The sequence below is a fragment of the Mauremys reevesii genome, linkage group 11 (genome assembly GCF_016161935.1).
Source record: "Mauremys reevesii isolate NIE-2019 linkage group 11, ASM1616193v1, whole genome shotgun sequence".
NCBI classification, from domain to species: Eukaryota; Metazoa; Chordata; order Testudines; family Geoemydidae; genus Mauremys; species Mauremys reevesii.
Genome location: NC_052633.1, coordinates 34,742,859 through 34,766,205, shown reverse-complemented (window position 1 = coordinate 34,766,205; position 23,347 = coordinate 34,742,859). Strand labels below are relative to the sequence as shown.

Sequence of the window (23,347 nt, the reverse complement as noted above, 5' to 3'; positions counted from 1 at the left end):
ACCACTGAGCTATCCCTCCCCCACTTACATGCCTAAATGGGAATTTAGGTACTTAACTTATATGTACTCAGGCTTTGAAATTTGGTCTCGTTTTTCTGAAAATTACAATGATCAAAACTACTGGAGTAAATTTATTAAGATTCTTCATCTTTAAATACATATAAATGGCATACTTCCATTTTTTACTTGTTTCATTCACTCCATCTCCAAAAATATGAAATATAATAAAATTTGGTAAGAAGGCAGGGAATTCACTCTTGTTTTATTATGGTTTGTTCTCTTTTTTTTTTTTTGCCACCAAAATTATTTATTTAAACAGAATCAAATGGCTAGCAAAGTTAGCTGAGCAGAGAATCTAATGTCTGGCAGAATTAAGTATGCAGTGAGTGAAATCATTGGCAAATAAAGTTGATTGGCAAAATAATAGGCACTAGGGACCATTTTCCAAATGGTGAAACAGGTTCTCAGACTATGAGTAATGTATGTCTGATACCAAATGAAGATACTGAAAGAAAGCAGAATTTGGAGTGATGTGAGAAAACATAAGCCTCAAACCCTTACACATATACTTCCTTTTATGCACATGCAGTCGTGTTTGCAGGGTTGGGGTAATAGTTGCAGAAGTGCCTAGTGATCCTACTAACTGCTAGGGCAGAGAAGATGGTGGCTTTATGCTGGTGGCAGAAGAAGAGGGTAGAGATCCAACAAGTGGGTCTGAGGGCTAATTGCCTCCTCCTCTGGTGCCTGTCTCTGTCCCTTTTGCAGAAAGATGAGGTTATCAATTGGTACATAATCCTTATTATAGAGTCTGGACTGCATGACGGAGCAAATTCCAGTCTTGATTTCTTTGTAGTACTATAGTATAGACAATTGTGCTTTCTGCTGGTTTATGATACCAGAGTAAAAACTGTCTCCCCGTCAAAGTACTTAATGTATTTTCCTTTTTATATGCGTTAGATCTTGCACACTGCCAATCAAACCTTGTGGAACTTAGTAAGCTTCTTCAAAATTTAGAAATTCTACAGAGGACTCAATCAGCACCGAACTTCACAGACATGCAGGTAAATGTATTTGAAAACCTGGTTCGTAGATGCTCTAGTCATTAAATACCTTTTGGGTTTGAAACATTTCCTACGTATGGCAAAGGATGTTGCATTTTAAATCAGACTACTTTATGTTCTGGAATTTTAGTACTCCTGTGATTAACAGGATAATTTAATAATGATTGCACCACATTGTCAACCTCCCTTCCTCCCTCTCACCCACCCCTCCCAAAAAACCCACCACGAAAAACATCTTATTGATATAAGATCTTTTACTAATTTGAGATAGATGGGTTTACTCCTATGTCCTTTGCCAAAAATAGAACGAAAAATATAACTAAATAAAAAAGTATGCTGAGTGCTGTTACGCTGCTGTATATGGTATGTTTAAGTAGAGGTGAAATTTAATGGGATAGGAGACTGAAACCTGGAAGGTGTCAAGCACCTCCTGAGTAGTGTTGAATGCCGGTCAGTGCCTGAGCACTCCAGACAAGTGGGAGTTCAGGGTGCTCAGCACCTTACATGATTGACTCAATAATGTAGACAGTCACAAATTGCTGAGAGGACTGATTCTGTTCCCACCAATCAGAGTGAGTTTGCCATTGATTTCAGTTGGGGCAACAGCAGGCCCCAAATCGTGAAGACTTCATTAATTTTTTACTCACTCTTTGCTCATGTAAAACTCCTGTTGACTTCAGTGGGGGTGAAACCCAGGCCCATCTGAACTCAATGGAGGTGTTTTCTAAAGGTGTTTTGCCATTGAATTTTCTGGGGCCTGGATTTCACTCTGGGAGTTTTCTCTGAGTAATGACAGTAAAAATGAATAAGAATGCAGGATTTTGCCCTAAATATTTTGTGCTGACAGATAAAATATACTTAGTAATTTTGTTAAATATACAGTTAGTTATGGTATAATGTTTGTCTCTAGTGCTTAGTAGTCTTGTTTTAATTATCCTGTGGCTAACTTTGTAGGTAGATCAACAGAGTGAGCACCAGAGTTTCCATTCTGTCTTTACTCTCCTATATATTGATGTCTAACATTATGATTCTTTACTAACTGCTGCCCTGTCTGTGTCAACTTAATAGTGCTTTGTTGCTTTTAACTATTTGTGTAATGTAGGCTAACTGTGTAGATATTTCAAAGAAAGACAAGCGGGTCACAAGACGATGGAGAACAAAAAGTGTCAGCAAAGATGCAAAAATACAACTTCAGGTACTGAATTCGTATTGTTTGCCTTTCCATTTTACTTTCAGATTAACATGTATATGAAAGCAATTGTATAAAATAATCAGTACATTGAATCCTGATGGTTTGGTTTCAAGCCTGAGTTGGTTATTAAAACCCTAGATAAGATAGTGAGAAATATATTGATTTTACTCTCATTGGTATGAAGACATTGCCAAGAAGAGAAAGGTGGAGGAATTGAGTGCCAGTGTCAGTTAGGATACAAAGAAGGCAATGTGTATATAATGCTCAGCTTATTAAGTATGTAGCTATTATGGAGGGCAATTGATCTGGAGACACTGAGATAAAAACAGAAAACAAGAATGGAATACACAACAAATGCAGCCCTCTTAGGCCAAGTCTGCAGGGAGCTTTACCAGTGGGACTTTCCCCCTCAAAGTTCCCTAGTTGTAGAAAAGACCATTCTGTGAATTCTTAGTTTCCATGACACAAATTTACAAATAATTCATTATACGAGGGGAGAGCAATGTCTCTGCCTTATGCTTCAACTACAAGGAAAATCATAAGAGACAGATTGTGTACTGAAATAAACACTTTACACTGGTATTTTAGTCAGCTCCACAATGCCCTCCTATGTTTTGTGTGAAACAACTATGAATTTTGGGGTCTGTTTGTTGTAATTCTCCAGCAACAGGTAACAAAGCTGTGTTCAGCATTAGATATCAATCAAATGTACTTGTTGTGAATGGCTACATAAATGACTGTGTAAGATATTAATTCCTTATAACAGCTTGTGGTCCATTTAAATACACTGACAGTAGTAAGAGCTTTGCAAATCTTTGTGGTGTCCCCTAGAGTCAGTTAAGGAGCTCACTGTGATTCATTTGAAATTGATAGCCTGAAACATAAAGTTAAATAATAAAGTATAAACGGTTACAGTTTCCTGGCGTTAGTGATGTCTGTTCACCAGGTCTTCACTATACTACATATTCAAAATGGGTGACAGAGCTGAGCATATATTAGTATTACAAGTCTGCATGAAAGTAGGATTCTGGTTGATTGACATTTCTAACTGCCTCGCTCTCAGAGGATAATTGCCATTTCAGGCCATCTGTTCCCCTGCTGCTGCACAACACAGAGGCAGCAAAAGTGCAGGAGAAAGGACTTTAAGGTCCCTAAAGGAGGAAGTGGAGCCAACGTGGCATGCTCTTCTCATCCATCACCTGACTCTTGGAGAAGCCCCGGTGCACAAATATCACTTGGGACCTGTGAGTTCTGCAGCGTGTAGAGGAGCTATAAAGCAGCTACTGAGGGGGTGGCATATAGCCATCAGCAAGACATTTCAGTGGGCCATGCTTCCAGGGGGTGGGAGATGAGGGAGCAGTGTAGACGGATGCCCTTCTGTATGGAAACTCTGAGACCTACAGGTATAGATCCACACTTAAAACAGCTCAAATATAAGATGCTGTGAGGGATTTTGTTCCCCGCTCTGGCATCACTGTATAAAGAAGCCCACAAAAGAGCGGAGGAGAATTCCCCCAATGCAGGCTACCACAGTCAACCCTGCGCTAGCCCCCTCACAAGCACAGGGGCATGCTGGGGGAAGAGCCATGGTTGGAAGGGTCCATAGAGCACAACGTTGTGGTCATTCTGGCTTGTGTTGCAAGCCATAGACAGTATCAGAGAGGCTATCATAACTTGCAGCCACCTCCCAGTCTGCTTTAGTTATGCTGAGGGCTATTTCTGTCCCAGAATCAAGAGGGCACACAAGTGATTTAAAATGCTGTTGCCTCTGTCTCCCTGAAATGTGCTTTCTGTGCATCTCTTGGCGGCACAGCTCAGAATCTGACCCATCCTGTCCTGAAGGCCACACTCTTTGTTCTTAGCATAGCCCTGGTCTACGCTACAAACTTATGTCAGTATAACTACATGGCTCAGGGCTGAGTGACGTAATTCTACGAATCTAACCCCCTAGTGTAGACAGCACTATGTCGACAGGTGGGCTTCTCCTGTTGACATAGCTACTGACTCTCGGAGAGATAGAGTACCTGCGCCGATGGGAGAAGCTCTTCTGTCAGATGGATAGCGTCTTCACTAAGCGCCACAGTGGTGCTGCTATATCGATGCAACACTATGAGTATTGACAAGCTCTTCATCTTAAGAGGTGATTGCCTCAAAAACACAGAGTTTTTAGGATAGCTTGTCCCTGTTAGGTTTTGCCTTAGGGAGGGGAATAGAACACTTGTGTGGATCTGCTAATGGGATATTGAGTCTATCCCACAGCCGTAGACAGGATGGACTTTATTATTCATAAGCCTTCCCTAATAGATGGGTGTTTGATCTAGCCTTGAATATTTCCATTAAGTGGAATTCCACAGTCTCCTTTGTCAGCTTGTTCCATTGTAATCATTAACATTATTAAGAACAAGCAATTTTTATTTTTCTTAAAGATCTAACAACTTTTTTTTTTAAAGAAACAGTAATGCTTTTCAAATTCTAAAAACTCTGCAAAAATTGGTTTTAAAACATCATTAAGGTTGCCCAGTTAAAATTTGTAAAGGTAATTTTAAGAGGTTTGGTTCCCAATATTACAACAATATTTCTTTGTCTCTATTGCACATACTGATTATTTTGTAGTCTGCTTTTAATAATGTAAATAGAAATGTATGCTACACGCCTGAGAAATTATTTTCAGAAACAGGCCGTAAAATACAAAATGTTCCAAGATTTGTCTAAATGAAATTATCTAACACAAAAAGCTGGTTGATCTACATTTTGTCATTCTGTTAATGACACTTTTGTACAGGGACGCTTGGCTTTTGTATTCTTTTTTCTGTGTTATGAGTAAAATGTCAATTTGTAATTCTCATGATACGCCAAGGGTTTTCAGAAGAAAAAGATTGTGTTTACTAACTGGAGTTCCATTTTTAGTGCTCTTAAGTTGACTTTTTTTAGCTCAAAATAGTAAAATTGCAGGCTTGTTTTAAAGATAGACAAAAATATTTATCTACATTCTCTGTGCTAGGCCATCTTGGAGAGTTAGCTTGTTGTTATAAAGTTCTTAGCATAATAGTAGAACCAAAGCGAAGCGACCCTTCCATCCCCAAAGGCTACTTTGACTCCCCTTCTGATTAACATTACGTGTTCTTGTTCACTACTGGGATTTCATGTGTTATCTCACTTTGTAATGTATTCTTGAGGCCATATGACGTCTGCCATTTACATTTTAGCCTGCATGCAAAAACCAGCACATTTTCTTTATGAACCACAGTATGTGTATTCTCACGTAGCTAAATTATAAGAGGATATTTTTGGCAGGACTTTTACAGGAAGGGGTTCTGCTATAGAACTAAATCTCTGTTACAACCAGTACAATCTTTCTTACACTGAAGGAGATTTTTTTTCTAGTGCTGGTGTCACATAAAATAGTGGCTGAGCCAATTACTACTCTGCAGGAGTATAAATTTGATTCATAGGGTTTTTCCCCTTCCCAGTGTCGTCAATGCTGCAACTAGAATCAACCAGACTGTATAAGAAGCAGCTGTCTTCCCGTGCACATCACTTTATAACGTACCAGCTGAACTTTACTGGGCTCAAGGGGTGAAGGATTTGAATTAATTCTTGAACCAGGGTGTCTTGTACATATGTATAGCAGTGTTCACAGGCCACCAATCTGCACTGTTGTTCTTTTTGTTTTATTATTTCAAACAATTATTTGGTGCCCAGGCTATATTTTATATAAATAGAAGTGTATAGTTCTAAAAATATCCCAGTGCCTGAAATGGGAGGAGACGAATGGAGGAATGTATGTATATGTATTCTTTTCTTTCACATGGACAATAGGAATTGTGCGTGAGGAGAAAATACACCTATAGGCAGGAAATCAGATTTTCTAGTCCTATAAAATGCTGAGATTTCTCCAAATGTCATTACTTGAAGGTAAAAGTGAAAAGAGAATGTTTTGTGACAGGCATGGAGCTATACTGCATTGAAAAAATTACTTCCTTGACTCTATGTCAACGGTATGAATTTTAAAAAGTCATTCAGAGTCACTTAAAAGTTGAACCTGGGTATAAATCTTTTCAGGATCAGGGATTCAGTAGTGCAAATAAAAAAAATATGTGACAGGGTATACAAGGCATTTGATGCCCCTTGCTTTGGTGCATCCTACCCAAAGCCGGTGTCCATTTGGGGAAAAAGAGAAGCACGTTTAGACCTCCGGGGGCTGTTTAGAGACACAACCCAGGATCAGCTGTTTGTGGAACCAATGAGAATTGGTCCCCCAGCAGCTAAAAGGGCTGGAATTGGGTGGAAGCCAATCAGGGCCCAGCAGGCAAGATAAAAAGGGCTGATTGCATCCTCCTCTGGGAGGCAGTTTGGGTAGGCTGGGACGGGGAGAAATAATCTCCCCTCCCTTAACCGAAAAAAGCCTAGTCTAGTCAGAGGCCTACCTATGACCGATTTTTTTAATGGTTGACTCAGCGGGAGACTGTGGTGTTTTACTTTTGTGGAATTTAAAGCCTAGATGGCCATTTTGAATTGGACATCAGTTGACTTTAGGGAACTTGCCTTGTGAGATGCCCCAGTGGCTCAAATGAACCTGTGAAAGTGTATTTGTTAGAAAAAAATCATTTTCATTGCTCTTGCTTCACCTGAGGTAACTTAAGTTGTTCTGTAGAGCCACAATAGAACTGAAATGAACTGAAGTTTTGTACTGCGTCATTCATGAACATGAAAGAGGAATTAGAGATTGAGGAACTTAGTGCTGAAGAGAGGGAAACTGGACAAATGAACGTGGAAAAGGAAATCAAAGAGAGCTAGAACTGTCCATAGAGAAATGTTTAGATTGGCAAACAACCTCTCAAGTATACACTTGCACATTCCATGATTCTGCTGCATAAGCTTCTAGTTTACAAACCATAGTGCACGTACACAAACAGAATTAAATGCTTTCTATAAAATTCATACAATAGATGGTCAGATGACCCAAAATATTAAGTTCTTATTTTGTGTTTTCTGCCATTCCATAGCATCATTTTGTTTTGCTATCCTGTAACTGCATTATGACTATGAAAAAATGTTAATGGAATTTATTTTTCAGCATTAGTGAGTTCATGTTAGTCTAACTACTCTGGAGATAATTTTAGCAAAATAACTAGCTATTTAAGCCCCTGGCATACATGCATGAGAACATGTGAAGTTAGTGAAATTAAAATCCAGTTAAAGACTTTCCCTCTCCCTTCTCTGATCATTTTTCATCTTTCTATGTCCCATCTTCCCTGCCCCTCTCTTTTTCTATTCCCTTCTCTTCTCCCCTTCACTGTCAGGAAGGGCCAGCGCTGAAGGGCCAGTTCAGCACAACACGACGCCGGCAGAGACTAGCAGCAGCTGTGGCTACAACAGTGAGTGGATTTAAAATCAAGGGATAGTTTTAAAGATGGGAAGCTGTACAACTTGAATATGTAATAACAATACTGAGAACATCACCTGCACTTCCTACAGGTGTCCTCATTACCCACTTTTGGGTAGGCCATTTGTGAATGTGAAGTCAACCCTGACAGGTGAAAATAAATTTCATGAGCTTGGGTCTCGTATCACTTACACCATGTGTATATCAATGTAACTCCATTGTCTTGAAATGAATTACTACTTCTTTATACCAGTGTAAGTGATATTAGAATCAGGCCCTGTTCCCTCAGTATTTATGGCATATTCTGTATACATATACAATATAAATAATAAAAAAGCAACCATAAATTTCAAGGCTGTAATCCCATCAAAGGATTCTGAAAACAGCACACACCAAGAAAGCAGAAGTGAGGTGGCTTGTTATTAAGCCCAGCATGAAATTTCCTTGTGTTATGCTGTTGCATATTTTAATAATATAAGGCAAGCTTTTTTCATTTGAAACACTTTTTGTTTACATTCCATAATCCCAAAAAGTCATATTACTACCACTAGTATCTGTTTCATTTTGTTAGTCATATGACTGCTACACACAAAATCTGGGGCTGGGAAATGGAAATGAGAGGTACTAACTGGACAAAGCTCTGGGACCCTCCCACCTCGCAGGATCCTAGAACCCGGGCTCCAGCCTGAGCCCAGACATTTACACTGCAATTAAACAACCCAAGCGCCACAAGTTCAAGTCAGCTGGCATGGGCCAGCCATTGGTTTTTAATTGCCAAGTAGACATACCTTAAGCTTGGCAGCTGCTCACCCCAACAGTGGTCGTGACACGGAAGCCGCTGGTTGTGCAGACTGAGGAATACAGCACTGTATGTGTTACCCTCAGGTCACATGTGGAGGGTTCTCTTCCCAACCCTATGGGCTAGGAACGTCTTACCTTTTATAATAAAAGCTTAGATTCTGTGAAAGCTGACAATACTTGCCCAGGAAGGATGACTGTATATGCTGGCTGAGTGGTTATTTCAAGCTCAGGGTTAAAGTAAATAAAGAAAATGTGGATAGATTTGAAGTTATGTTTACCAGAGATGAGGAAAACTATAGAGGGATTGGTGGGAGAAGGCAAAGAGAAAAAGTAGAATACATGAAAAATACAACAGCAGTGACCAAGAACAAATATGTGCCCAGTTATGAGGGGAATTGGAGAGGAAGGTGTAGCATGCTAGTGATGAGAAACATAAGGAAAAGTTTAATCAGTATTTTTCAGTCTGTTGGGAGCCCAGGTGGATGAAAGATGTGGTTTAACGTGGAGTTTTTTCAGCTGTTGTTGGGAGTAACTTGGAAACTCTGCTGAAGAAACAAACAGAGTTCATATCAATTAGCTATTTCCTTATTTCTGACTGCTGTGTAGTGTTCTCTCAAGCAGTCAGCAAAGTGTCTACTTATTTTTCTCATGTAAATGGGTATTTCCTGCAAAGCGTGTGATTATAAATGCCTGTAAAAATGCAAATACTGATTCTAGGAGACATTTTAAAATGTTATTTTCCCAGGAAGCCTCATTTCAGATGCATTATCTGGTTTTCAGCAGAGTCCTGTTTTTATATCTAGTTTTTCAGCCTGGCCAGCCGAGGTACAAGGCTCTAGAGTTGGGGTTCTGAACTTGGGGGTCATGAAGAAATCCAGTGATTGCAGCTACTTTCCCTTTCTTTCTAGTAGATGGGGTGGGTGCCCTGAACCTTTTATCTCCTGTAACAGGAGGCCACAGAATAGAAAAAGTTGGGAACCACTGCTCTAGGTTGTATTTGCTCAGTCTGTGCTGGAACCTACTATCCAATGTGTGTCTTGTACATTTTTCTAACCTCTAGGTGGCAAAGCCTTTGAGATTAATTTACATTATTTTCCTCTGTTGTGAGGATACTAGCATCTGGTGGGCTTGAGTGATTATAGGTTGACAGAATTCTTAGCAAGGAGATTCTGCAAATATTATTCTCTGACCTAAGAAATGAAAGGCTTTGTAAAAGAATCACGACTGTCTGAATCTATTTGTAAAATAGGGAAGTTCTGGTTGACTGTTGAGCGAAATGGTGTTAGCATAGTACAAAAAGGAAGGTTGCTGAATGGATTGTGATAGTGCTGCAGTTTGCTGGAGAAAGGGGATTGTTCTCTGTTCCCCGTTAATAAAGAAATTGTTCATGGTGTGAGCCTAAAAATAAAATCAGATGAAAAATTGTCTTTGTTTGCATAGTTAAAAATAAGAACATGTGAAAGGAGCTTAGAGGAGAAATTAAATTTGCAGTGGACAGGTGTTACAAAACCATTATTTTGCACACAGTAGATATCTGGGAAGGGTGAATGAAGGAAGATACGCTGATATAGTGTACCAAGGGGTGGAATGAAATATAATAAAGTTATCTAAGAGGAGTTGGAAGATTCCACCAGGGAGTCAGAAACATATAATATAGTGATTGGGTACAGTTCCCTGAAAAGATCAAAAAAGCTATTCTTCAGCCCAGTCAGCTAATCAAGTTAACAAACTAATGATCCATCACTAGTGTTCATGGTAGTTTAACTAATCTGTTGATAAAGTCTATAGTAATATGACTTTTTATATTGCCTGCTGCTCTGTAGGAAGTTTCAGAAAACAATCTATATTTTGGGCCCATTTTTCGTATTTGGCTACATAAATTACACTCTAGAATGTGGGTTTTCAGCTTCTGCACTGGAGGAATCTAATCAGTGCTTGAATGCCTAAAATAGATATTTAAGTGTTTAACTCTTATCTGAGTGCCAAAATAAGATTCTGAATGCCTTAACTTTGACACTCACGTTTGAAAATTGGGCTCCAGGAGTCAGGTGTTTATATATAGGTATATATAAAAATGTGTGTGTGTATATAATGTAATACAATGCAAATAAAGCATTCTTTATATATGTGTATATATAGAATTTCATATGCAACTATATGATACATAAATGTTACATATATTTACATTGTAGATAAAATACACAAACACATTATATATGTGTATATATATACATATTTACTATATGTGCAAAAATACAGAGGGAGAAAGAAAAGTGGAAAAAGAAGCCTATTTGTTCTGTTTGATACAAGAGACTTAACATTACTTGGTAAAATATCTCTTTTACTGAATTTTATAGTAGGTGTGCTTTAACTGAAAATGATTTTTTGTTTTGTTTTTTATTAAAAAGAGCTTTCATATACAAAAAGAGCCTACGTGATTTTCTGAATTGTGTGATCTGCAGATGAATTATAAAGTGAATTTCAGTTAGCTGAATAATAATCTCAGGGTTTACCAACACTCTTCAAAGTCTGCAAATAATATTCTCTGTGGGAATATTTAGCCATATTTCCAGGTTGATGGAGAAACTAATACATTTAAAATGTTGGTATTGTGACCACCAAATCATTCTTTATAGGGTACCAAAGGTCAGAATGTAAAGCAACATTAATGGTTTAATTTTCCAGTGCTCTGCCAAATCTTATGAAATGCTATGTTAGTGTAAATGCTATAGTCAGAGCTAAAGTGCACCTCTTTCTCTCTCTCTATCACTGGTCTATGTTTCACTGAAGGATTTTAAGAGACCTGGCAAATTTTGTACAACTACTGAAATTTGAGACACCAAAAGATATATATTCTCATAATTTTTTAAATCTCTCATGGTGAAACTATTGTGTTTTGTTCTGTGAATAAAGTGTGTGATGTTTTTATTCAGTGTATTCCGTGGAAGGTGGATACAGTCCTATACAGTAGCTATTTTCGTTGTTGAATCTCCCTGTAGGTCCCTTTCAGTGCTACAATGTCACCGGTTCGCCTGCACTCATCCAACCCCAATCTTTGTGTAGACATCGAATTTCAGACTCCCCCAAGCCAGGTAGCTGATCCCTTGGAATGCTCCATGGAGTACATCAAACTTCAAGAAGAGTTTTGCCTCATGGCACAGAAAGGTAACTAAAAATGTACAATCTGCATCTTACAAAAACTGCTGTTTTTACATTTACATGGTTCATGGTCGGAACTTTTGTCTGGATCAAATACAAAGTGTATGAGAATCTTTTATTCATATCTGTTTCAGATGAAGATCATATATGTTTATTTTTTAAAATATTTTCTATACATCAGGTACATATATAGGAATAGGTGAATCCTATGTCATTGGAGATTTTGTGAACCTCCTGAACCATTACCGGGGGCTTGCAAAACTTGGCTGAATTTGCACACATTTTTTCCTTTTTATAGAAGCCTGTGTTTTTTCTCCTAGGATAAATGAAATTCCACTGTCTCTCATGACCTTGTACAACTTTATGCATGACACACCAATGGAAGTTATAAAATGTCCTGCTCGTACAAGAATGGATTTCAGAAACTTTACACTGTATTACCAATGAATGACTGGCTTGTAGGCTGAAAATTTAGGTTTTTTAAAAGGGTTTTAAAATAGTGTAATATAAAATGAAGGAGTCATACATAAGTCACACCAGCACGTGCAGGAATTGATGCACTTCTCAGGTGGCTGAAAGATCTTGCTTCATATTTCATACCTAAGCCATTTACTGATAGCTTACTAATGCACATACTTTTGTGGCTATTATCATACATGCACTGTGGCCATTTCTCTGTCTTTTGTGTAATACTATATAATTTACAATGTCTTTTAGTGTTTGGTTTTTTTTTTTTGCTTTTTGCCTCTGTCTACAGAGTTCACACATGATGCTGAATGGGTTAAGATTGAATGATGGTCAAAGTGCATCAAAGAACAGTTTGTTAGAGATTCAGACAGCAACAAATATCAGTTTTGGGGCATTCCACTTTTGGAGACATTTAATGAAAATCAGGAATGGGATGAATTAAGCTTGTTTGAAAGCCAGATCTATTTATCTCCATGGAAAAATGAACTGGATTGCATTGTGCCTTGCTCACCTTTTCCAGTGTGTCTACTTAGTTCTCATTGTACAATCTTTATTACTGGTGATAAGGTAGAAAGAATAATCTGATTTTATTATTTATTATTTGTATTATTGTAGCACTTAGGAGCCCCAGTCACAGACCAGGACTACGAGCTGAACCAACATAGAACAAAAAAGTCCCTGCCCCAAACATCTTACAATCTAAGTATTAGACAAAAGACAAGAGATGTCTACAACCAGATAGGTGCGGGGGGAGTACAAGGAAACAATGAGACAATGTCAGTTACCATGATAGACTGTGGTCTCAGCACATTAGCAGCCTATTGATTTGTCAAGTTTTGTAGGCTTCCTGGCAGAGTTAGTTTTGTGGATGTTAACAAGGAGCCTTCTCCCAAGCCTGAGGGGCAGTATGGGAGAAAAGCACAAAGGTGCTTGTTTGAAAATTTCCCACATATAATTTGCAGAGCCAGCAGTTAGGAAAAAAAATCTTTCTTTAGTTATAAACTGAGAAAATAAGAACTGGAGGCCATTGAGAAGGAAGAAATACTGAACTGGCTAATGTCCGCTTTACACACACTTTTCTGATTATAAGTACACTCCTATATTTTTGTTTTGAAATGTTTTTTCCATTGTCTACACATGATGTGGCAAGTATTTATTGACATCTGTACTCTCAGGGCTGCATCACTCTAGTGGTACACAGTCTATAGTATAACTTCTAGACATATCACTTTGCTGATGTCCCATAAACAATAGATTCAATGGGGAATTGGCTAAATAATAATCTTTCTTTAAAAGCTTCATGTAATTTATAACATGACTAAAGATCTCAATCATCTTGTGTCTTGGTTGACTTTCCATATCTACTGAACTTATATTTTTTCCTTTAGTGGGGTCATAAAAATGTCTATAGTTGTGTGTGTGTGTGTATACACTTATGTATAATAACGTGTGTGTGTGTGTATATAATATAAGAACACAAGCAGGTTTGAATAATCTTTTTTTTCTCCTAATATTAGTGGAAGTTATTTCCATTTGACTAGCCTCCTTGCTGGTTCCAAGATTTAATGTATTGTATTTTAAGATGAACTTTAAACAGTCATGCATCATCATTTTTCATTAGTTTTTTAGCCTGAAAGAGTGAAAATAGCTTCCATAAATAGTCCAAACTAGTGCTTCTTCAGTGGGCTCATTGCGAGGTTACTGCCTTTGGTTCCTCGAGTTTCCTCTTAGGTAATAGTTAAATAAGAAGTCTCATTTATTCTAGAATTAACTAGGAGTAAAGCATAAAATGTAACAGTCCTATTGCTTACAATTTAATGTCTTTGAACAAGCAGTTCCCCTTAAATACGCCTAAAAGTAAGGGCTCACATGAATACATACAAAATAATATTAAATGTATGGCTTTAAATAAATGCATATTAATATTCAAGTATAAATTCTTCTTATATTCCTGATTACTTTATAATTTTAAGCATGTCAAACTTGAAATATTAATGCTTTAAAGGATTTCTCACACAACATTATGAAACCAACAGCCTCTATATTGATTTTCCTGATCTGTGACACAAAGGAACACAAGTAGGAAACAAAATATAGTACCTTTTGAAATGTATTCATCTCTGAGATGGACTACAGTTATCTTAAACAACAGGTTAGGACACGAAATGGAAAAATACTGTGCCCAGTTGAAACTAAAGCAGGGATTTAGGTAAACAAAATGTAATTACCTAGTTTGAAATTTGATCAGAATACATGGGTTAACAGCTGTACTCTTGGCAACAAGTGTCATAATCACAAATGGTCTGGACCTTGGCTGCATGTCTCAAATAAAAGCTGTAACCCTAAAACCATGCTGAAACAATGGTTTAACTCTGATTCACAGGGAAGAATCACTACAGGTCAAGTTCTGGGGAAAGATTCTTATTCTTAACCATTAAACATTTAAGGATGGTTACTTAACATGTGGCTATACAGTAACCCTCCGAGAGCATTAACTCTCTCAGTCCAGGAGTCATTTTGTGGCTTTGTTGGCTTGTTAAACAATTAAAGTCACATTTTACATTTCTTGTACTTATTTTAACCACAGCTGTCAAAAGTGTGAGCCTAGAGCAGATGTGGTCTGGTTGATGCTGAAATCCAGCCCACACCTCTATGAAATTAGTTGAGAGCCAGGCTGCCATAGTTGCTCTGACAGTGCTGACAAGTGATGCAGAGTCTAGAGTGCTGTTGCTGCTGGATTTGATGCAGCAGAGCTAGATGATTCAGAGTTTGTAGGGTGGGAATTGAGGCAAATTGAAAAAAATATGAAGTAGTGTTGCCAACTCTCATGATTTCATCACAAGTCTCACAATATTTAGTTGTTTTCTTAAAGCCCCAGTTCCTGAAGTCACCTGATTGTATGCGAATCCCAGCTTTCATTTAAAAAAGGAAGACGGGGGTAAGTTTCTAGGCCCTTATGATTTGGAGAAAAACTTGAAAGCATGATCCCTAAATGTTCAGCGGCAGAAGGCCTGTTTTAAAAATCATGATTTTTAAGATGGCCTGATGGTTTTTGAAGAGCTGACTTGTGATTTCTGACTGCTTGTGATTGGCAGTACCATGATAGTCAATGGTATTGATGTAGGGAAGCCACTATATATCACAGTAGCTGCACAGGTATTACTTGGAAGAAACCTGAGATTTGGAAAAAGGAAAAAACAGACTCCTGGAATCATAGAAGATTAGGGTTGTAAGAGACCTCAGGAGGTCATCTAGTCCAACCCCCTGCTCAAAGCAGGACCAAACCCAACTAAATCATCCCAGCCAGGGCTTTGTCAAGCCGGGCCTTAAAAACCTCTAAGGATGGAGATTCCACCACCTCCCTAGGTAACCCATTCCAGTGTTTCACCACCCTCCTAATGAAATAGTTTTTCCTAATAGACCTCCCCCAGTGCAACTTGAGACCATTGCTCCTTGTTCTGTCATCTGCCACCACTGAGAACAGGCAAGCTCCATCCTCCTGGGAACCCCTCTTCAGCTAGTTGAAGGCTGCTATGAAATCCCTCACTCTTCTCTTCTGCAGACTAAATAAGCCCAGTTCCCTTAGCCTCCTCTCGTAAGTTATGTGCCCCAGCCCCGTAATCATTTTCATTGCCCTGCTCTGGACTCTTTCCAATTTATCCACATGCTTTCTGTAATGAGGGTCCCCAAACTGGACGCAATTCTCCAGATGTGGCCTCACCAGTGCCGAATAGAGGGGAATAATCGCTTCCCTCAATCTGCTGGCAATGCTCCTACTAATGCAGCCCAATATGCCATTAGCCTTCTTGGCAACAGGGGCACACTGTTGATTCATATCCAGCTTCTCGTCCACTGTAATCCTCAGGTCCACTTCTGAAGAACAGCCGCTTAGTCAGTCAGTCCCCAGCCTGTAGCAGTGCATGGGATTCTTCCGTCCTAAGTGCAGGACTCTGCACTTGTCCTTGTTGAACCTCAGAGTTCTTTTGGCCCAATCCTCCAATTTGTCTAGGTCACGCTGGCCCCTATCCCTACCTTCCAGCGTATCTACCTCTCCCCCAACCTTAGTGTCATCTGTAAATTGTTGAGGGCTATCCATCCCATTATCCAAATCATTAATGAAGATGTTGACCAAAACCGGCCCCAGGACAGACCCCTGGGGCACGCCGCTTGATAACGGCTGCCAACTAGATATTGAGCCGTCGATCACTACCCGTTGAGCCCAACTAGCTAGCCAGCTTTCTATTCACATTCTATTCCATTCATCCGATCCATGCTTCTTTAACTTGCTGGCAAGAATACTTGCTGTGTGAGACTGTATCAAAAATTTTGCTGAAGTCAAGGTATATCACGTCCACCACTTTCGCCATGCCCACAGAGCCAGTTATCTCATTGTAGAAGGCAGTCAGGTTGATCAGGCATGACTTGCCCTTAGTGAATCCATGTTGACTGGTCCTGACCACCTTCCTCTCCTCCAATTGCTTCAAAATGGATTTGTTGAGGACCTGCTCCATGATTTTTCCAGGGACTGAAGTGAGGCTGACCAGTCTGTAGTTCCCCGGATTCTCCTCCTTCCCTTTTTAAAAGATGGGCACTATATTTGCCTTTTTCCAGTTGCCCAGGACTCCCCTGATCACCCTGACTTTTCAAAGATAATGGCCAATGGTTTTGCAATCTCATCAGCCAACTCCATCAGCACCCTTGGATGCATTAGATCTGGCCCCATGGACTTGTACATGTCCAGCTTTTCTAAATAGTCCTTAACCTGTTCTTTCACCACTGAGGGCTGCTCACCTCCTCCCCATACTGTGCTGCCCAGTGCAGCAGTCTGGGAGCTGACCTTGTCTATGAAGACCGAGGCAAAAAAAGCATTGAGTTCTTCAGCATTTTCCACATCATCTGTCACTAGGTTGCCTCCCCCATTCAGTAACGGTCCCACACTTTCCCTGACCACCTTCTTGTTGCTAACATACCTGTAGAAACCCTTCTTGTTACCCTTCACATCCCTTGCTAGATGCAACTCCAGTTGTGCTTTGGCCTTCCTGATTACACCCAGGCACGCTTGAGCAATATTTTTATACCCCTACCTTGTCATCTGTCCAAGTTTCCACTTCTTGTAAGCTTCCTTTTTGTGTTTAAGCTCACCAAAGATTTATCTGTTAAGCCAAGCGGGTCGCCTGCCATATTTGCTGTTCTTTCTGCACATCGGGATGGCTTGTTCCTGCGCCCTCAATAAGGCTTCTTTAAAATACAGCCAGCTCTCCTGGACTCCTTTCTGTGGTGGTTTGTGAGTCACTTTGTTACCCGCTGCCTCCAGCAAGAGGAAGACTTGCTTGAGCTTAATTTGGTGTTAGGTCACTGACACCGCTAGCCTGTTAGCCACCCAAACAATCAATCTCCTCTGCACTCTGCCACTCCTGTGTTTGATTTGCAGGTTAATAATAGGTACACCTTGGTCCCTCAGTCCCCTGGGACCATTCCCCTGTACTGGCCAGCCCCTTATCTACTGTATACTCTCAGTAATACCAGATCCGCTGTCCACAAAGGAACAGTGCACACACCAGCTTGTATGATTAAACTCAGGATCAGCTCCTTGTGTAATGCCAAAGAACTCAGATATATTTATAGTGAAGATAACAAATTTATTATCAAAGATTTGAGATTCAAGAGATAATGAGAAAGGATTATGGAAACAAAGATTACATATAAATCAAAATCATAACACAATTTCTAGAGACTAAACTTAACAGGCTAACCTCCTGTCTATAGAAGTTTATTTCACCCAAATATCCTTTGCAGTGTTTCCAACCAGGGTATGTTGTGATCTCATTTTCATGAATGTAATCGCATTGCCCAATTATTTCCTAGGTGCAGGCTCAAGGGATGTCACCCTTACCTTCTCCTTATATCTCCAGAAGTTCATTGTCTGTACCTCAGAGACAGGATGACCCCAGTAGCTTATGCTTGTGTGTGCTGCCTCCCTGTTAATTTCACACACACCCTTTCCTGACCCATTGATTTCCTTTGTAAATGACTCTCCATTGTGTTAACTTACAATGCTTAATTTACATGCCAGAGAGAGAGAGGTGAATAACAATCTTTTGTTTGACAGAAAACCCATTTGCCAACTCTGCCTTGATACAGACTTTAGGAGCATGTTTTCAGTAAATGTACATAACTCCGCACATAGTATGTGTACATACATTTCACAATGATATTAATGACCAGCGTGACCCTGGCTTTCACTTGAGATCTCACATGATTTCAAAATGATCTTGGCAAACTGGAGAAATGGTCTGAAATAAAGAAGATAAAATTCAATAAGGACAAATGCAAAGTACTACACTTAAGAAGGAATAAACAATTGCACAAATACAAAATGGGAAATGACTGCTGAGAAAGGAGTACTGTGGGGTTGTAGAGGATCACAAACTAAATATAAGTCAACAATGTAATACCGCTGCAAACAAAGCAAATATTCTGGGATATATTAGCAGGAGTGTTGTAAGCAAGACATCAGAAGTAATTCTTCAGCACTGATCAGCCTCAGCTGGAGTTCTGTGGCCAGTTCTGTGCATGACACTTTGGGAAAGATGTGGACAAATTGGCAAAAGTCCAGAGGAGAACAAAAAAAATTAATGGTTTAGAAAACAAGACCTATGAGGGAAAATTGAAAAAAATTGGGTTTGTTTCATGTGGAGAAGAGAAGACTGAGGGGGGGACATGATAGCAGTCATAAAGTATGTAAAAAGTTGTTAGAAAAAGGAGGGTAATTGTAACCGGGTCAGCACCTGCCTCTTGTGAGCACCCCCTTTCTTTGGCCGATATGCCTGCAATTCCAGTCTTTTTCATGGGGCGGCACCCACCTCTCACAGGCAGCCCCCCATTGGTTGTGTGTGAGCCTGCTTTTCGTTTTAGTTCTTACATCGAGGTGGCACCCGCCTCTCATGAGTACCCCCCTCCCCCAGCTGATGGTTCTCTTGGAGAGTCTTCAGTGACTCAGCCCTGCAGCTGAACCGCATACGCTGTCCCGCATTCCGGGATATACAGTCCAAGTTCTTATCTTGGCCCTGGTGTGAGGCCGTAGCTCTAAGGCAGGGGTAGGCAACCTATGGCACCTGTGCTGATTTTCAGCAGCACTCACACTGCCCGAGCCCTGGCCACCAGTCCAGGGGGCTCTGCATTTTAATTTAATTTTAAATGAAGCTCCTTAAACATTTTACAAACCTTATTTACTTTACATACAACAATAGTTTAATTATATATTAGACTTATAGAAAGAGACCTTCTAAAACCGTTAATGTATTACTGGCACGCAAAACCTTAAATTAGAGTGAATAAATGTAGACTCGGCACACCACTTCTGAAAGGTTGCCAACCTCTGCTCTAAGGCTTCTCCCAGAGGCACTGCCTCCTTCAGCCACCCAGTCAGGGCCCATCTCAGTACCCGCAGCTGGTGGTGTTTCAGCAGGCCTCCCTGGGCTCAGTCTTCAACCAGACCAGCGGGACCCATCTCGATTCCCTCGCTGGCCTGCACAGGTTCTGTGCTCAGTCCCACCGGGCTTCAGCCTGTCCGCACTGATCTTCTGCTGGTTCTGCTGCTCTTCCCACCAGCCAGGCACCCAGTCTTCAGCAACCTTCCCTGGGCTTCAGTCCTGTCTGCAGTACTGCTGTTGTTCCAGCCAGCTAGTCAGTCACCCAGTCTTCACTCTTCAAGCTCTACACAGCAACTGAAGGCGCTGCTCTGCTGCTTGCCTTTTATCTGGCTTTTCTGGACCTTTATTGGTCACTCCAGCAGCCCCTCTGATTGGCTGTTCTTCTGCAGCCACTCTAGGATACGTGGAGGACTTCTCATTGCTCTGTTCTGGGACAGGATGATGCATGGCAGCGAGGCCTCCAGCAGGGGGCCTCCAGACCTAGTCCACCTTGCCACAGTAATAAATTGTTCTCCTTAACTAATGAGGGCAGGAAAAGAAGTAATGGGCTTAAACTGCAGCAAGGGAGATTTATGTTAGACCTTAGGAAAAACTTCTTAAGTGTAAGGGTTACTAAGCACTAGAACAAATTACATAGGGAGGCTGTGGAATCTCCATCTAGCCTGTTCTTAGAAATCTCCAATGCGGAATATCTGTCAGGAATGATTTATATAATACCTGATCCTGCCTCAGTGCCAGGGACTGGACTAGATGACCTGTCTATGATATTCTTTGGTGAACCAGAATGTACTTACCAGGATCAGGATATTCTTATAACCCCCTTGCCAGTTGGCACTGGAGGAGTTCTTAGGGTCACACAAGCAATTAAATTAAAGGCCTGATCCAGCATCCATTGAGATGGATGCAGAGACTCCCATTGACTTCAATAGGAATTGGATTGGGCCCCAACATAATTGAAAACATTTTACTAGATAAATCAGTAAGTCTGGGGATGGCTGGTTTATCGTGTTGGCAAGCTCATGGGACCAGCAATAGACAAAGGGGTGTGTGAATTATTCCCCTAAAAGAAGAGTATGTTTGAAACGTGTGGGAGGGAGGGCAGGGAGAGAGACTTGAGACTTGAAATATGTTGAACTCATTTTACACAAAAAATATGTCCCAAGCAACTGAACTTTGTACTTGCAGACCAGGGACCATAATTGATTAACTTGATGCATCTGATATAAAATGTACATTTTGAACCGAGAATACATGCATTTTTAGGCAATTCTATTTTAATATGCAATTACTTGTGTTTAATTTGATCATGAAATAAGTGTATTTATAAATACCAGATTAAATTTATTGCTGACATAAGTGAGAATATTGAATTCAATGGAATTGTCTCTTATTTATGAGGCAGAGAATTTGGCCTTCCATATGTAACATCCACATTTTGGGTCACATTTTTCAGACCTGTCATAAAAATTTGGGATGAACAAAGCTAAGATTTAAGATCAAGAGCTTTCTATCTGAATGGGAATAAACATCTAGAAATCTAAAAAATTTATTTTAAAGAGAGCTAATAATGTCTATACTTACAGAAATATGGAGAGGTTTAATGAAGGAAAACACTTTCATAAAGAGAAGGAAAGGGAGCTTTTTAAGCTCACACAGGAGCAGTTAGCACTGCATTTTATTCTGTCTTCAAGAATTTGAATAGGAAGCAGTGATCATTTCAGTGATTCATGTCTAATTAGTATGGTTTCAGTAGTCACTTTGTATTTCTTGATTCTATACTGTGAATCTAGGGGGCAATAATTAAAAAACCCTATAAAATTGGGGAGAGGTAAGGGATGAGAGGCAGAATTTTCTTGAAATAAGGTTTTTATTCCTTAATGTTTCATAATTCTAAAAAAGAAACAGCGGCATACATTTTATGTATGGGAAAGGTCAAAGTTTATTTTCCTTCATCCTGTGCGTTTCTTTGTTGAAATTGTCAAACTGTTATTCAGAAAAGTTTCCCATATGTTAATGTTCCATTTCTGAGCACATGGGCTGATTATTTCAAGTATTGCATATACTTAATGAAAAAGAAATTGTTTTATTTTAAAGGGTTTTTTGGAAAACACAGGGGTGTTTCTAATAACAAGGAATGCATGGCTAAATCACATTTAGCAATGATCAGAAGTGTTATTTTTCCTAGTGATGGGTTTCTTTTTGTTTGTTTGTTTTTGAAGGAAGGCTTTAAATAATTGGATTTGAAATAATCACAATGTAACACCATGCAGTGATGTTTATGCAGCAGTGACACAAGAGCTGCAAACAGTCTTACACAACTTACGTTGTATGGGCTCTGTGTACTGTAATGTTGGCTAATACATAAAATGGGAAAAACATACTACCCACTGCGTCCCTCCACAGTGTTAGATCATCAAAGGTTCTGTTTCAAGATCAAAGTAATCCTCTTTATTAATGCAGCATTAAATCATTGCAGAACATAAATGCAGACGTGACATACATGCTACACTATTTGAAGAGTAAAATTAAGGAACAGGGTGATTTGCTTTACAAAAGGGGAAAAAATAGCTTTAGACCCAAATATTCAAAAGAACATGCACACTTTTACACCTATCGAACTTGCATATGCACAGCCACCAGTATGTGCACGTAAGACAAGTATTTGTGCACACTCACATTGTGTGTGTGTGTGTGTGTGTGTGTGTGTGCCAATCTCAACTGATGCATGTATGCAATCTACTTGGGCACCAACTCTTGAAAATTTGGGCCTTAGTTTCTTATTTCTGTAAATTTGGGGAGCGGGGGAAGGGAGGTGTCACAACCTTCATTATTGATTACAAGCAAAGTGTAGTACTTTGTCTAAGGAAATATTTGTTTTTTCTTTCCCCCAGTTCATTCTCTTTTGAAGTCTGCCTTTAACAGCATAGCTATTGAGAAGGAGAAGCTTAAGCAGATGGTTTCAGAACAGGACGTTACAGGCCACAATTCACAAATAACACGCCTCAGACAATCACTTTCTCAGGTATGCCCTTGCTTTGATTTCAAGCACAAGTGGAATTCTATGACTTGCCAAATGCCTGTTGTCTATACTGTATTTGCCATTTCCAGAGATGGCATGGAAAATGCCAAATCTTGCAGCCAGATATTTTCTCATTAAAACTTAAATAACAAAATGTGATAGTGGTAAATTCAAACCAGCTTCTCTACCCTTGGCTTTTTGTTGCAAATGTGTTAGAAAGCAGGAGCAATCTGAATGAGTCCCAAGAAAACTAAGAAATGTAGATGTGAAAGATTAAGTGTCTCTTATTTCCTTGTGTGTGTTCATTGTGTTTAGTGTCTGAGATAGATCTGAGGTATGAAATATTTTATATGAAAATCTTAGATATATTTCTTAAAACCACTGACAGCACATTCAAGGTTATTTTTTAATTCAGTTTTCCTACATTAATTTAAAAATGATGAATGATCATTCACAGATACATTCCATAAATCCATTACTCCAATTGCAAAAATGATTATGGGCAAAAAAAAGTGAGCAATTTACATGTATGAGCATGTAATCCAGGGATTAGGTTTCTTGCCATTCCTAGCCTCCCACAAACCAATGTTAATGAAGTTTAATTGCAGTATATTGAATGTGTAACTTTAAGGTGGGATTTCCAAAAGCACTTAGTGTTGGCCAATCAGTGCTCCCACTGATGTCAAAGGGAGTTTTACCATTGACTTCAGCGGGAGCAGAGTTTGGCCAATGCTGAGTGCTTTGAAAATCTTTCACTGAAAGCCAGTCAGGATAATAGGCTCTTTAATAAGTATCTTAATTCTAAAAATGTAATCTGAAAACCAGGTT

The 23,347-nt window shown here is 39.5% G+C and overlaps 1 protein-coding gene across 10 annotated transcripts in view; it reads left to right on the top strand.

Annotated features, from left to right (window-relative positions):
• The window catches only part of OSBPL6 (oxysterol binding protein like 6), a 182,292-nt gene that overhangs the window by 117,916 nt on the left and 41,029 nt on the right, over positions 1–23,347 (top strand). For 5 of the 10 annotated variants that reach the window (XM_039495756.1, XM_039495761.1, XM_039495754.1 and 2 more), the window contains exons 9-13: positions 958–1,061; positions 2,164–2,256; positions 7,557–7,631; positions 11,440–11,605; positions 22,392–22,522. In XM_039495756.1, coding sequence (XP_039351690.1) covers positions 958–1,061; positions 2,164–2,256; positions 7,557–7,631; positions 11,440–11,605; positions 22,392–22,522 — 569 coding nt within the window. The remainder of the gene's footprint in view (positions 1–957; positions 1,062–2,163; positions 2,257–7,556; positions 7,632–11,439; positions 11,606–22,391; positions 22,523–23,347) is intronic. The other 5 variants (XM_039495763.1, XM_039495759.1, XM_039495764.1 and 2 more) reach the window with 3 other exon arrangements.